Genomic DNA, 13,098 nt, shown 5'->3' with positions numbered 1-13,098 from the left:
GCTAACCTTTAAGGCCAGACAAGCAGCCCATGAGCTGTGATGAATGTTACATCTGTCAGACAGGGTCAAAGTTTGCTGTCTGCCACTAAGGATCAGAGCCGACTACCAGCAGGGTCTGTGCCAGAAATCAGGGCGGCCGGGCATATCTTTGAGAGAGAGGAGGACTCTGCACATCCTGTCTTTCCAAGCTTAGAAATGAGCATTGAAGGAAAACAAAACACTGAGCTGAAGGCCTCTTGCATTTCCCTCCTACCAAGCCTGAGAATACCTCAATCCATCACTTTACAATGCTTTCATATCAAAGTTTGTTTTTTCTGAAAGCAGAGACCGAGCAGGTTCTGGGCTCCTCAGAAATGAGCTGATGTGTGTGTGTTTGTTCAATGATGTACTGAAGTGTGCTGGCAGTAGTAAGTAGTGTGTTTCTTTGTTCTTTTCTCTATCAGACCCAATGTGTGCGGCTCTCGCTTCCATTCATATTGCTGTCCAGGCTGGAAGACTCTGCCGGGAGGAAACCAGTGCATTGTTCGTAAGTTCCCCACATCGCAAAACTCAGCGGAGAAGATAGCAAATAGGCATAGCACGATTGGTTCGTGCGATTATGTATGGTCATTAGATCGACTCTCCTTTCCGCTCTGTCTTGGTCTTTTCGCTCTCCAGCGATTTGCAGGAATTCTTGTGGTGATGGCTTCTGTTCCAGACCCAACATGTGTACCTGCTCGAACGGCCAGCTTTCCCCGAGCTGTGGAGCAGGAGGTCAGTACCTACACACACACACACACACACACAGTTATGATGATTATCATAACTGTAACTATAAAAATCAGTTTGATAATGACTTCGCTGGGATGCCAAGAAATCTCCAAAGTTTTCCACTTTCTAAACCGAGTGTGACCTTTGTGACGAGCCGCCTTATCCTGACGGTTACACTGTGGTCACAAAGGGACGGTAGGCTGTGGTTTTTAATGCTTTTTGATATGTATCAAACAGTATCGCCGTCACTGTTACACCACAACCAAAGCAGGATCCTTTCATGCTGCTTAAACCAAACTCTGACGCTGCCACCTTAATGCCAAAGCAGAGACTGAGACCAGGAAACCTTTGCTTAATCTTCTGTTGTCCAGCTTTGGTGAGCGTGAGCCTCAGTGTCCTGTTGTTAGCTGACAGGAGTGACGTCCTGTCCAGCGTTACCTTCCTATCAGCTCCAAACAGGCTGGTCATTCTTCTCTGTCCTCTGGCATCAACACAGCATTTCCCAGAGTTCTGCGACTCACGTGATGCTCCTTGTTTTTCAGCCCATTCTTGGTAAACCGTGACTGTGTGGAAAATACTCAGTGTGGCACCAACAAACATGACACATTCAAAGTCACTTTAATCACCTTTCCTCCCCACTCTGATGCTCAGTCTGAACTTCAGCAGATCATCACCAGGTCTGCATACTTAAATAAACTGCTGCCATGTGATTGGCTGATTTGGCATTTGTAGCAGTAGATTAAGTAAATCAAACAAAGCCGCTTTCTCTCTTTGCCGAAGATTAAAACCTCTGAAAACTCGATACACAGAAGATCTAAGCAGGACGTAGCCAGCAGCATCTTAGCATAAATATGAGAAGACCCGTCGAGTTATTCAGAAGCAGAAAACCTGTAGCTGTTTCTGCAAATAGTCGGGTACCAAATTCATGTAAAATGACATCATGTAAGAGTCACATGTATCTTGTATCAAGTCCTAAACATGAGGTGGTTTCTTTTTCTTCAAATTCAAGCCTTTTGCTTGAGAGCATGGCGTCCACTTGTATGTTTCCTTACTAGCACAAGCAAAATAATCAGCTGTCACTGTTATAGTGGAAAGTGCAGAGATGGTGTATTTCCTTTAGTCCTCTGCATGGTTTCAGGCCTTACTTCACTCTGCTGTTCGAAGCTGTGAAGTGTTTCTTTTCCTCTGCCACACGTCTCTGTCCCACCTTACTCTTATAGTAACACTCAGGCCCGTGTAATAGCAGTGTGTGGAGCCTGCTCAGGTCAAAGGGTTTGTCAGGATTAACGTGGAGAGTCTGGCTGCCCGGCTCAGTCTGCTGGATTACTTACAGACCACTCAGGATGTGTGTTTGGAGCAAAGTGTTGTACTTCACATACAGAGTGTGTGAAATCATGTTTGTCTTTATGAGATTACTGCACAGTGTGCGGCTTTTCAGTATAAAGTTAATATGTGCAAGACACACTGCAAACATTGTTGTTAAGCACCACTGTGGGAGCAAGAAAGTTGTGTTGGTGTGTGTTAAGTCGCATGCAGTGCGTTCAGCTTCGTTGCTTTAGTGGGCCAAAGTCAGCTCATCAGTCACGCCTGGCCCTGCCAGACCCTTTGCACAGACTCACATTCCTCCAAGCCCACTAACACACACGGCGCACACAGCGAGGCAGAGACACTCGAAGCGAAATCCAAACAGACAGAAAAATGCGTCTCACACACACAGTCATCATCATTTGGCTCAGAGCTGTAAAACAGGATCTCTTCCCGCCATAAGTAACGATTAGGAGAAGGCTGGAGGGCGGGGTGAGGGAAACGTGCCTTTGACCTGTCTGGCAGAACACGCACAGATGTGCAGTGAAATCTGTGCTCTGGCTATGAAGTCATGCTCCTCAGGGGCGTGGAAGTGAAGTGAGAGATTAGTGGGAGAGCTTGGACCAAACTTCCTGTCGCACTCCCCGAGCCGGGTGTACCCACGGCAACGGCCACGTGACCAGTTCACTCACAACGTTACAGCTCAGTGATTGGTTGATGGAAAAGGTGCTAAAAGGGTGGAGCGTGTGACCGTGCAAGAACGTCCGCTGGCCTCTGTGGCTGCAGTAATCAGGGTCAAAGGTCAAACAACTTTATGGCCAGAGATGAGTCAGTTTACCAAAGCGATCGAGGATCATGTTGTAACTTCTGCTCTGTAATTTCAAACATGAAGTTATAATCCTGCCAAACCTTTCCTGCCAGTTTCTCCTCCAAAAAGAAATGAACGAGTGATAAAGAAGAGCGTGCACAGAGGTCTGAATCAACCGGTAGGAGTTTGCATGTTCTTGTTGCTCCTCTTTGGAGTCCAGCTCTGCCCCACAGCCCACAGTCAGGAATCATTTGTGAACCGGCTGTAGGTGTAAGTGTGTCTCTCTCTGTCCACAGTGGATCCTCCTTTCACAGTCAGTGGTTGAACTGCTGCTTTCTGAGCGAGCAGACGAGAAAGCAGAGCCTGTGTGATTCCACAATAAAGGCTGCTGCACAATCAGGCCTGCGTGAAATGAAAGCAGGAATTATTTTCCACAAGTCAGCAGATAAGAAAACGTTCTTAATCTTCAAAAAAGCTCTCAGCTGGAAGAAACTGGCTTTGTTTAGAAAATGTCACCTGAGTTGTAAAAAGGCTGTAACTTTGTTGGCATGCGATTTAAAAGAAACCGTATTCATATGAGCTGTTGGGTCGTTGTTCCTCCAAGGAAAAGCTTCCAGCTGGTGACCCAACCAAAGAGAGGTCCGCTCTGCTGTTGTAGCTCTGTCCATAGTCGGTTGTTAGGCTTGACTTGTTGAGCCAGTTCTGCAGTTTAAAAGGCTTTTTAACCCCAGCAGTCTCACAGGGCTCATCTACACTCTCTGTGTGGCTGCTGTCGTCCCAAATATGCAAACTCCCTAATTCAGCTTTGGCCAGAGTCCATCATTTAACAGGATAATTCAGTGCAGTTGGAAACAAATTGCAGCTCTATGGAATTCCATTTTTAAATGCCAATTCCTCCGCCTTAATTATACGGCCCACTTCTAGCACCCTGCTCTCCAGAGTTATAGATAGTGTTTTCATGTTTCACGTCTTGCCTGTGGAACGCAGAGGTTTACATAAATTAGCAGCACAGTTGTGACTTCCTTCACGTGACCCACGTGTCTGTGATGACTGCTGCGTCCACACAGATGGCCGTGATATTTTTTAACTAGCTCTTCCTGGAATCTCGTGTTTGCCAGGAAACAAGGCCAGGCAGGATTTGGGAAACGTACACATGTCCAGAAGAAGGAATGTTGAATGTGTGTGAAAGCAGGCTGATCGAATAAATGAGTCACATTTATCGATAACCAGAAAGTACGCGTCGCTTCCAGACAAGTCGCCCTTGTTAGCAGCCGAGTTCTGGCAGAGCAGCTGTGCTGGGGTGTCTTTAAAACCTCGTCTCGCAATAACCGTAATTACAGAATCGTTACCAGAGATGCGCTGATGCTGAGAAACAGCTGTCTCTGAGCTCTGGGGCTGGAGAGACGCAGATTTGATCAAGTCTCAGTCAGACATGATTATGTTTACATGGCTCGCTTAAAGAGCCACTATAGTCACTGGTCTTTGTCCGACCTCTAAACTGCTCTCAGGTGACTGCCGGGCTTTAACCAGCATTACAGTTTTTCTCAGCTGCAAAACATGCATACTTAGAAAAACCTGAAGCTCGCCCCAAACCATGAATTCATTTGTTAAAATGAGGTTTTTGCTTCAATGAATAAGTCAGTGCCACTAAAATGACAAATTCCTTTGACACTGTGTAAACGTAGGTAACCCAAATATTTAGATATTTTCTCTGAATGATCGAAGCTTTTACAGGATGTCCTAGCAGCATAAGATGGAAACGTCCCACAGAAAGATCCTCCCAAAGGTGGTTGCAACAAGCGCTAACCACCTCGCGTCCACGCTGCCCCTAAACTATTAACAGGAACAATGAAAAGTTTACACGCTTTTGTTTATGTTTGCTTATGTTTATTTTATTTATATAGCACATGTCATTACAACAGTAGGATTGGCCAAAGTGCTGCACACAGATACAAATTACACAGTAAAAGGACTTAAAATACTGATACAAAGTAACAACAAGAGAGAGAAAAAAGCATTTCTGTGTGAATTTGTACATCTGAGTAACAACACAGGGCCAGCCTGTCTTTCACTTCACCACAGGTGTGTGTGTGTGTGTGTGTGTGTGTGTGTGTGTGTGTGTGTGTGTGTGTGTGTGTGTGTGTGTGTGTGTGTGTGTGTGTGTATCACCTGCACTTTTTTCTGCATCTTCTTATTTCTGACGTCTTCCCGTTTGCTGCGCTGCCACACATCCTTACTGCTCTACTAGGAGACACGTTGCGTGCTGATTCGAAGGATTTCAAACAGCTCGACTGCATCTCAGGAGTTTTGTGCCAAAGCAACTGAGAAGAACTGTAACAGCTCCAGATTGTGGCACTGGTGTTGCAACCAGTGTGTGCTGTCTTTAATAAGAAGTAAAGCTGGAACCCACACAGGCAGATTTAGAGACTTATTGAGTAAATGATCCTGTAGTTATTCTATCACACATGGAGGATACGTCTGAGTGTGTTTCATGGGAAACTGAGGTTGACAGTTTGACTCAGCAGTCCAAACAGAAAAAGCATCCAAAGACAGTTACGATACGGCTTATCTGCTAATGCAGTCAGAGTCTCGGGTCAGTCACGTCTGTGCTAAAGAACCAGCACGATCATTCAGGCTTGAAACCAACATCATATTCCATGAAAGGAAAGGAGTGTGGCTTTGAAACCAGCCGCTCCACTGCAGTTTTATCTTGCACAGAAGTGAGTCTCTGTGCTGTTTGGTGTAAAGTTTAAAAATGCAAATAAAACAAAAGAGTTGTTCTCATTAACCCAAAAGCTGATTGATGACTTGAGCGAGGTGCAGAACTAAACAAAAGTTGGGGAGGGTTATTTCCTGGAACTCAAAGACTCCTTTGTGGTCGGAGCTGCTTTGAGAGCATCTTGTGCAACCTTTGTTTTCACTGCATCACGGGGACTTGTCACAGGTCTCTGGGGTGTGTAAATCAGGACACAACATAGCTATAAAGCACCTCAGTTTTCCATCACACTCCCGCTCAGCTCCAACACACACTCACACGCGAGCCTCGACTTCCTGTGTTTCTCAGATTCTCGTAAAAAACACCCAGATGTGAGCAGCTTACCGACGATACAACCAGAACACAGAAGCGCATTGTGCTGCCACAACCCTGCACCCCTGCTTCTTTGGATGACACACACACAGCCTCCCAATCATGCTGCTCTGCACGTCCAGCTTCCCATGCACGGGTCATTGGGGCAGACCATCTCTTTCCACCTGCAGGAGATGGAGCGTCATGAGGAGAAGCTATCCAATGAGATCATATTTTCTGTGTCCAAATGTGGTCATTCCTCTCCTCCTCCTGCTCCTGCTCCTTCAGATGAGCTCCTGTAACAGAGAAAGCTCGTGACATGAAAGCTTACCTCCAGTGTCTCTCTCTTCAGTCAGCAGCCTCTTATCCTCCTGAGGAGCAGAGGATGAGATAAGATAAGATAAGATAAGATAGAACTTTATTAATCCCTCGGGTGGGTTCCTCTGGGAAATTCGACTTCCAAAAAGCACAGCAACGACTGAAGTTACAGTTACAGAATTGTTATATATATATATATATATATATATATATATATATATATATACACACACACACACACACACACACACACACACACACACACACACACACACATATATATAAATACAGAGACAAATATAAATAAAATATACAAAGGGGATAAATAGAATAAATAGGAATAAAAATAAAAATACAAGTGAATTGCACATTTCAAGTATTGAGTCTATTGCACTGTTGACTATTTACAAAAAGTATTGCACAAGGTATTGTACAGTGAGGTGAAGAGGCACTACAGCTTAGTTGTCCCCCCCTCCTTTGTCCTCCTGTCTCCCCTCCCTCTCCCCTCCAGAGAGGAGTTAAACAGTCTGATGGCGTGTGGGACAAAGGAGTTTTTAAGTCTGTTAGTTCTTGTCTTGGGGAGAAGCAACCTGTCACTGAACAGACTCTTCTGATTGTTTATGGCCGTGTGCAGAGGATGCCTGGCATTGTTCATAATGTCCATCAGTTTCTTTAATGATAAGCAGACAGAGAGCCTCACACTACAGCGTCTCTTGCTGTTAGCCAAAGTCTTCCTGCTCTTCCTGGACCTATTTAAAAACATGAGTTTGTGAGGAGCCCTGAGTTTAGGGGGTTTTCTCCACGGTTTGTTTCATGGTGGGGAAAATTGTAATCACTCACTGCAGTCATTATTTATGATTCACATGACTGCTTCTATTGCTGGCCTTACAGACAGTTGCTGTAATCTTCCATCTTGAAGGTTGAAAGCTGGGAGCAAGGCCGTACCCGACTCCCTAAAGGATGAACAAGAAGAACGTTGAAAGACAGAGGCAGCCCACTAGTACACTGACCTGTAAATGCAGGCTCCTCCAGAGTCCCAAACTATTTGCTTTCATTTATCACCATGTGTTGCTATGAGGAGCAGTCCAGACAGAATGAGCTTCTGCCAGATCTGTGCATGGAGCCTGCCAAGAGTTGCACGTCAGAAAGCTAACTGGGACTTCTAGATGCATTCAATCTATGGAACAAATGAGAGCTTTGTAAACCATTCCTGTGAAAAATACCTCGCCTTACATTTTCCAAAACTGCACAGGATCCAGATCCAAGGATTCGTGCCATTGTGCTTTGACTCATGTACACTAAAACTTGGTGCTGCGCGAGTTTCCAGTAAGGCAGGAATCTCAAAATGAAAAGCTACCTCAGAGCGTATTCCTTCATTATGATTCACACAAGGCATAGTTAGTGTGTTTGGGTACAGTCAGAGTAAGTGGGTGGATTATAGTGGCTGAAATACCTCCTGTTGGCAAGTGTGCAAACTCAGAAAGTCTCATTAGACAAAGTCAGCTCTGGGGAAGCTCAGTCATTTCCCCTCTGCTGCAGAGCGCTGCATGCCAGAAATGTTAAAGAGAGACAGACGCGCACAGACAGATGGAGGGAAGAGAGAGGAAATTAATGTTGAACTTAAGATTCAGATAAAAACAGAAGAGCATGAAAGGCACAGAGTTTATAGGGGAAGGAGGACTAAAGGACAATAAAATCAACGTCGGCGTCTCTGCTTTGCTACGTTCAGTCAAAAGCTGGCTCAGCAGAAGCTGCCTGTCGGCCAGGAGCGCCAATTAGCTGCTCTAAAGGAAGCTGCTCCTACGTGTTCGAGATCGTCACATTGACCCTCTCGACCAAAGCAGTCTGACAGCCTGGAAGGTTTTTACAGAGACTCCGCTTATGGCTCTTTTTTCGTACTCTTCTTCACACCCTGTTGGCTTTTGTTCTTCTTCTTTGCTTCTTGTGCGCTCTTCTCTTTGCTCCCTTCCCCCAGTTTTCTTTTCAGCAAATTCCTGACTGGCTGTAGCCTTCAGCTGGCCTGACATATTGCCTAACCCCAGTCCGTATGATTAGCTCCGGATTTGTAGCTTGGGGTGTTTTTGAACAGTGTATGTTAATCGGAACCCTCCAAACATGTGTAAACTACCAACATGTGTAAAATCCATATTTAATTAAAATGCAGGTGTTCAGACGGAGCTGCTGATGGGCCTTCTGAGCCAAACCTTTCCTCTCTCTTACAGTTCAGTCCTGTAATGTCAGGTGTATGAACGGAGGCAGCTGCGCCGAGGACTCCTGCTTGTGCACAAAAGGATACACCGGCAACCACTGCGGACAACGTGAGTGCAAAACTGCTGAGCCTGGGTGCGGGGCGGTGCGCTGTGCATGCACATATGTGTAACTTGCATTAGTGTCTTGTGTGCTGCGCAGACCACGTGTGTTTAGAAGAATGTTTGATATTCTTCAAGTCTGCAGAACTTTGGTCACAGTTTTACGCTTAAACCTCATAAGAACAGAAGCGAGGACATTTGAAGCTCACGCCAACAGGCCTGTTGCTGCTGTCTTTACCTGCTGAGCGTACAAGCAGAAGCATTCATTACAAACACAAGACAGAATGCGGTCGCGACATTTCTATAAGAAACAAAGAATTAAAGAGAGTCTGTATTTCTCACTGGATCCATTTTTCCTCTGTCTCGGGCAGCTGTGTGTGAGAATGGCTGCCAGAACGGTGGGCGCTGCATCGGGCCCAACAGATGTGCCTGTGTCTACGGTTTCACTGGCCCGCAGTGCGAGAGAGGTGAGCGCTCATCCTTATTGCTGTGTTTATACTGTGTGACTGATTCTCTTCCTTAGAGGAGGCCTTCAAATATGAATCCCCGCTCGGACTTTGGTGGGAAAACCACGAGGAACAAAGACAGTACACCCTGCTCTCGTTATGCTTGCTGGGGTTGAATGATATGATAATCTGTGTGCCTGCTTTTTGTTTCGCGCCCAAAGACGCTGTTGAGATGATCTGGGTAAATTAAGGTATTGTTTGTACACCTGCACTGATTCTCAGCAGCTACTTTAACACTGTAACAGAGTAAAATGGCTAAAAACTGAAAATAAGAGGTTTGTGTGTATTTGGCGTATTATAATTCGAGCGGACCTCTTGGATTGGAGGAGTGATCTGTCTTTCGTCAATGCCCCTCATACCCACGCACATGCACTAATGTTAGGAAAGCTATCAAACCAGGAAAGCTTTGATGTTGTGACTGAGTGTTGTTCCTATCAGCAGAGCTGGTGAGACCTCAGGCTCTTCTAAGGTGGATGACTTCATAGCTCAGACAGACAGTGGGTGTTTGTCCTGCGCTTTGAACCGTATCCTGTGGTATGTGTGCTGTGGGGAGTGATGGCAGGGAAGTAAGTCCCAAGGTCCACAGAACGATCGCCGTGGTCGATTTCTTAATTTCCAGTCGTTTCTGTTCAGTTTGTTAGAAAAACAGAATCGTCAGATACTTTCTGTCACGTTACCTTTTGTTGACCTTCATCATCCTCTCCCCTTTTTGTCTTTCTTCCTCCCACCTGCTGTTGGCCAGGATAACTTCTCAGCCTGTAATCACTTCATGCTTCTGCAGGTGTGTGTGTGTGTGTGTGTGTGTGTGTGTGTGTGTGTGTGTGTGTGTGTGTGTGTGTGTGTGTGTGTGTGTGTGTGTGTACATGTGTAGCTTCTTTTGGACGACCTGTCAGCTTAATCAGATTCTTTGAACACTTTTCCCACCATGTTAAAAGTCTTGGTTCCTGTTTTCTTAGAGACTACAACACCGTCAGTGCTGAGTTTGTCAGCACAACATCTGGTCATAAAGACCCCCCCCCCCCCCACACCAAAACAACCCCACAGGACTAAGAAAGGAAAGTTTCCTTATGGACTCGTCATGTTTCCTGATGAGAAGTGGGACAAGGTAGGAAATCAGAGCAAGAGAAAGAGGGGCGGTGGAGGAGAAGAGGATGGGTGGGCCGGGGTGAGAAAATGGACTCCCCAGCTGTGTACACACAGGCTGTTGGGGGTGGGGGGTATATGTTTTCCTTGTTAAAGGAGTCGGGGGACCGACACACTTTAAGGAAATCACAAGAGAAATGCTTGCAAGTGTTTTTGGTGCCTTGTAGCTGCTTCAGATTGAAAGTAATAGTAATAGAGTAACAGGGAATCTTATGACTACGAGACATGAAGAGTGTCTCTTGCTGGCATGAAGGTTGAAGATCAGGTATTAAAGTTTAAATTAATTTTTAACTGACTTCCTTTGTAAACCCTTAAAGCAAAATGACTTTATATATATATTTGTTTCTGAGTCCATGCATCCATGAGCTGTCGAGTGGCGATGGCAGCAGGATAAACATCTCAAATGTTGTTGACCCCAGCAACACGTTCCAGCACCTCCTGGGGGGAGCCTGAGGCATTCCCACGCCAGACGAATAAATAATCGCTCCACAGGGTTCTGGATCTACCCCAGGGTCTCCTCCCAGTTGGGCGTGTCCGGTAAACTTCCAAAGGGATGTGCCTAAGATGCATCCTTACTACTAAAACTACCTCCTTTTGATACTGAGGAGCAGCGGTTGTCCTCCATGACGCTAGGTTGATGATGGATGGATGGATGGATGGATGGATGGGGCAGTGTTGTCACGCTGACCATAACAATAATTTAAAGTCCAAAAATGATCCTGCAAGTCTGAGCAGTAATTTTTTAACTTTGGGTTTGGCCTGAAAAGGCCACAGTGTCCCTGGTGTGTGCTCGGGTGCGCTCGCCATAAGGCTGCATGCGGTTTTAGAGTTTGTGTAACTGAGGCCATGAGTCAGTAGATTTACTGTGTGATGCAGTGAGGAGACTGCTGATGAGCTGTGATTATGGAGGGAGTGAAAGTCAACCAGTATGGTGAACGCCGTGTGTGACAGGCTCATGGGAAGCCCCGGCGGGCGTGGGGAGCGTGAGCTCGTGCAGCTATGCGCGAACAGCCTACGCTCGAGGTCTGGGGATCATATATCATCTGTACAGTCGCCATGGTTATTTGATGGATACAAATGTGTGTACCCATATATCTGTCCAAGCAGGGAAACCTGCAGCGTCATGTGAGTTAATGTTTGGCCATAACATCGATGAGCTTGACATTAACACACAACGTTAATCGTGTGGTCATCCTTTGTGTTCATGTATGATGCACAGTAAGAACGAGCTGAGTCTGAAACTTTGTGCCTCCTCTGTTCCAGGTCTGGTCCAATCGGTCGGTCTCTGCAGACCTATAAAGTCTCAAACGCCAGTTTGTCTCCAGTCCAGCCCAAATATAACAAGAATCACAGAGGAGCAATTTTGTACATCAGCGAGTGTTGACGTCAGGGGCATTTGAGGTGCTGGACTTGTAGGAAGTTGTGCTATTTCTGTTCTATTGATTCTGGATAAGAGCGGACAGAACATGGCTGGACAGGATGGCTGCACCGCTGGGCGTGTGGGGGCGCTGGAGCAGGCACGGGTGGAAAATATCCCCCGGTGACAATTTAGCGAGAGTCAGCCACTTTGGAGCCTGGCTAAATTTGACCTGCAGAAAGCCTTTTAATGGTGCATACGCAGAAACTTCTGCAGTAAAAGCTAAAATAAATCGAACCACTAAGGAGCAAATATCAGCCGGGAGGCCAGAAAACTGCTAAAAATGTGCAAACTCTGTGAACTCTGGCGTAACCAATCCTGTCCTTCATCCAGATACTTTTTATGATTACATGTTCTGAGTGAAATCATCCTGTATTTATTAAACATAATTAGGACTGTCACGTTTCACTAGCTGTTTTAGTGTCTGCTTTCATTGGGACGCTAAGTGTAACGATCCATCTCATTCATATCAGCATTTAAGTATCGCTGCTCCGTGGTGGTGGGCGGGGGCCGCCTCTGATTGGCTGGTTGAAAAATGGACCGATTTAGTTTTGCTCCAGTTTTAAAAAAACGCTACAAAGACTCTCCCACTGCTGAGGAAGGAGAACGGCTCATGAATGGCAGCTGTTGATGCAGATTAGAGCCCACTTGACTGACTCTGACTCTGTTTGCATTCATGAGAGTGAGGATTATTGTTCCACTGTTAGACAAGTTTCCTAAAGCAGACTAAAATACTGTAGCTGCAGAACTCCAAATACATTGTACAGTACAATGGGCGCGATATAGAAACAATAACAGGAAGTGCAGCATCCACAGCCTCTCCTGGATACTGGCATGGCTGTGTGAGCTGTGCCTTTACACAGTTTGCTTGAGGCAAAAGGCTATCAGATCTTGAACGCTGAGGGTTTATCTCTCCCTCTGCCATTCTCCCACAGTTGTTGGACTTTCTTGTGTGCGTTAAACATTTAGTCACGTTTGAGCGGCTGCTTTTTCAGTGTGGAAGAAATGAAAGGAACAGGCTCCTTAAAGAATCATTACGGCTAAAGGAAAAGAGCGATTTCAGGCCTGTTGATAATGGCACTGATAAGACTAACAGAGACTGCTATGGTTGGCCGGGAGACACAGACAGACATGCTCACAATCACACGCATGTAAACAAACAAGCCCACACATTTGAATCATTTATTTACATCCACATCAGCAGAAGGACACACAAACACAAACAAAACGCTGCTATCAGAAATTCCACAAGACCCGCCAGACGTGTGCTCGACACACACACACACACACACACACACACGCACACGCACACGCACACACACGCACACACACACACACACAGAGCTGGTTTTTATATCTCTGTGGGGACATCTAATTGGCATAGTGCTTTCCCTAGCCGCTTACCCTAACCATCAAAAATGAACGCCTAACCATAACCATAACCTAATTGCAAGCCTGACACTACAACCTCATTT

At 45.8% G+C, this 13,098-nt stretch overlaps 1 protein-coding gene across 3 annotated transcripts in view; it reads left to right on the top strand.

Moving 5' to 3' along the window:
* Positions 1–13,098, top strand: part of fbn3 (fibrillin 3) — a 65,626-nt gene that overhangs the window by 10,246 nt on the left and 42,282 nt on the right. For all 3 annotated transcript variants that reach the window (XM_086282389.1, XM_086282390.1, XM_086282392.1), the window contains exons 3-6: positions 444–526; positions 658–753; positions 8,471–8,566; positions 8,929–9,024. In XM_086282389.1, the coding sequence (XP_086138515.1) occupies positions 444–526; positions 658–753; positions 8,471–8,566; positions 8,929–9,024 (371 nt within the window). The remainder of the gene's footprint in view (positions 1–443; positions 527–657; positions 754–8,470; positions 8,567–8,928; positions 9,025–13,098) is intronic.

This window comes from Aulonocara sp. 'chitande type north' Nkhata Bay, linkage group LG23, assembly GCF_057382095.1.
Source record: "Aulonocara sp. 'chitande type north' Nkhata Bay isolate Kocher_YH1m ecotype deep benthic linkage group LG23, A_spYH_male_GT1.1, whole genome shotgun sequence".
NCBI classification, from domain to species: domain Eukaryota; kingdom Metazoa; phylum Chordata; class Actinopteri; order Cichliformes; family Cichlidae; genus Aulonocara; species Aulonocara sp. 'chitande type north' Nkhata Bay.
Note: the sequence above shows the minus strand (reverse complement) of the source record. Positions and strands in the feature narration are given on the sequence as shown.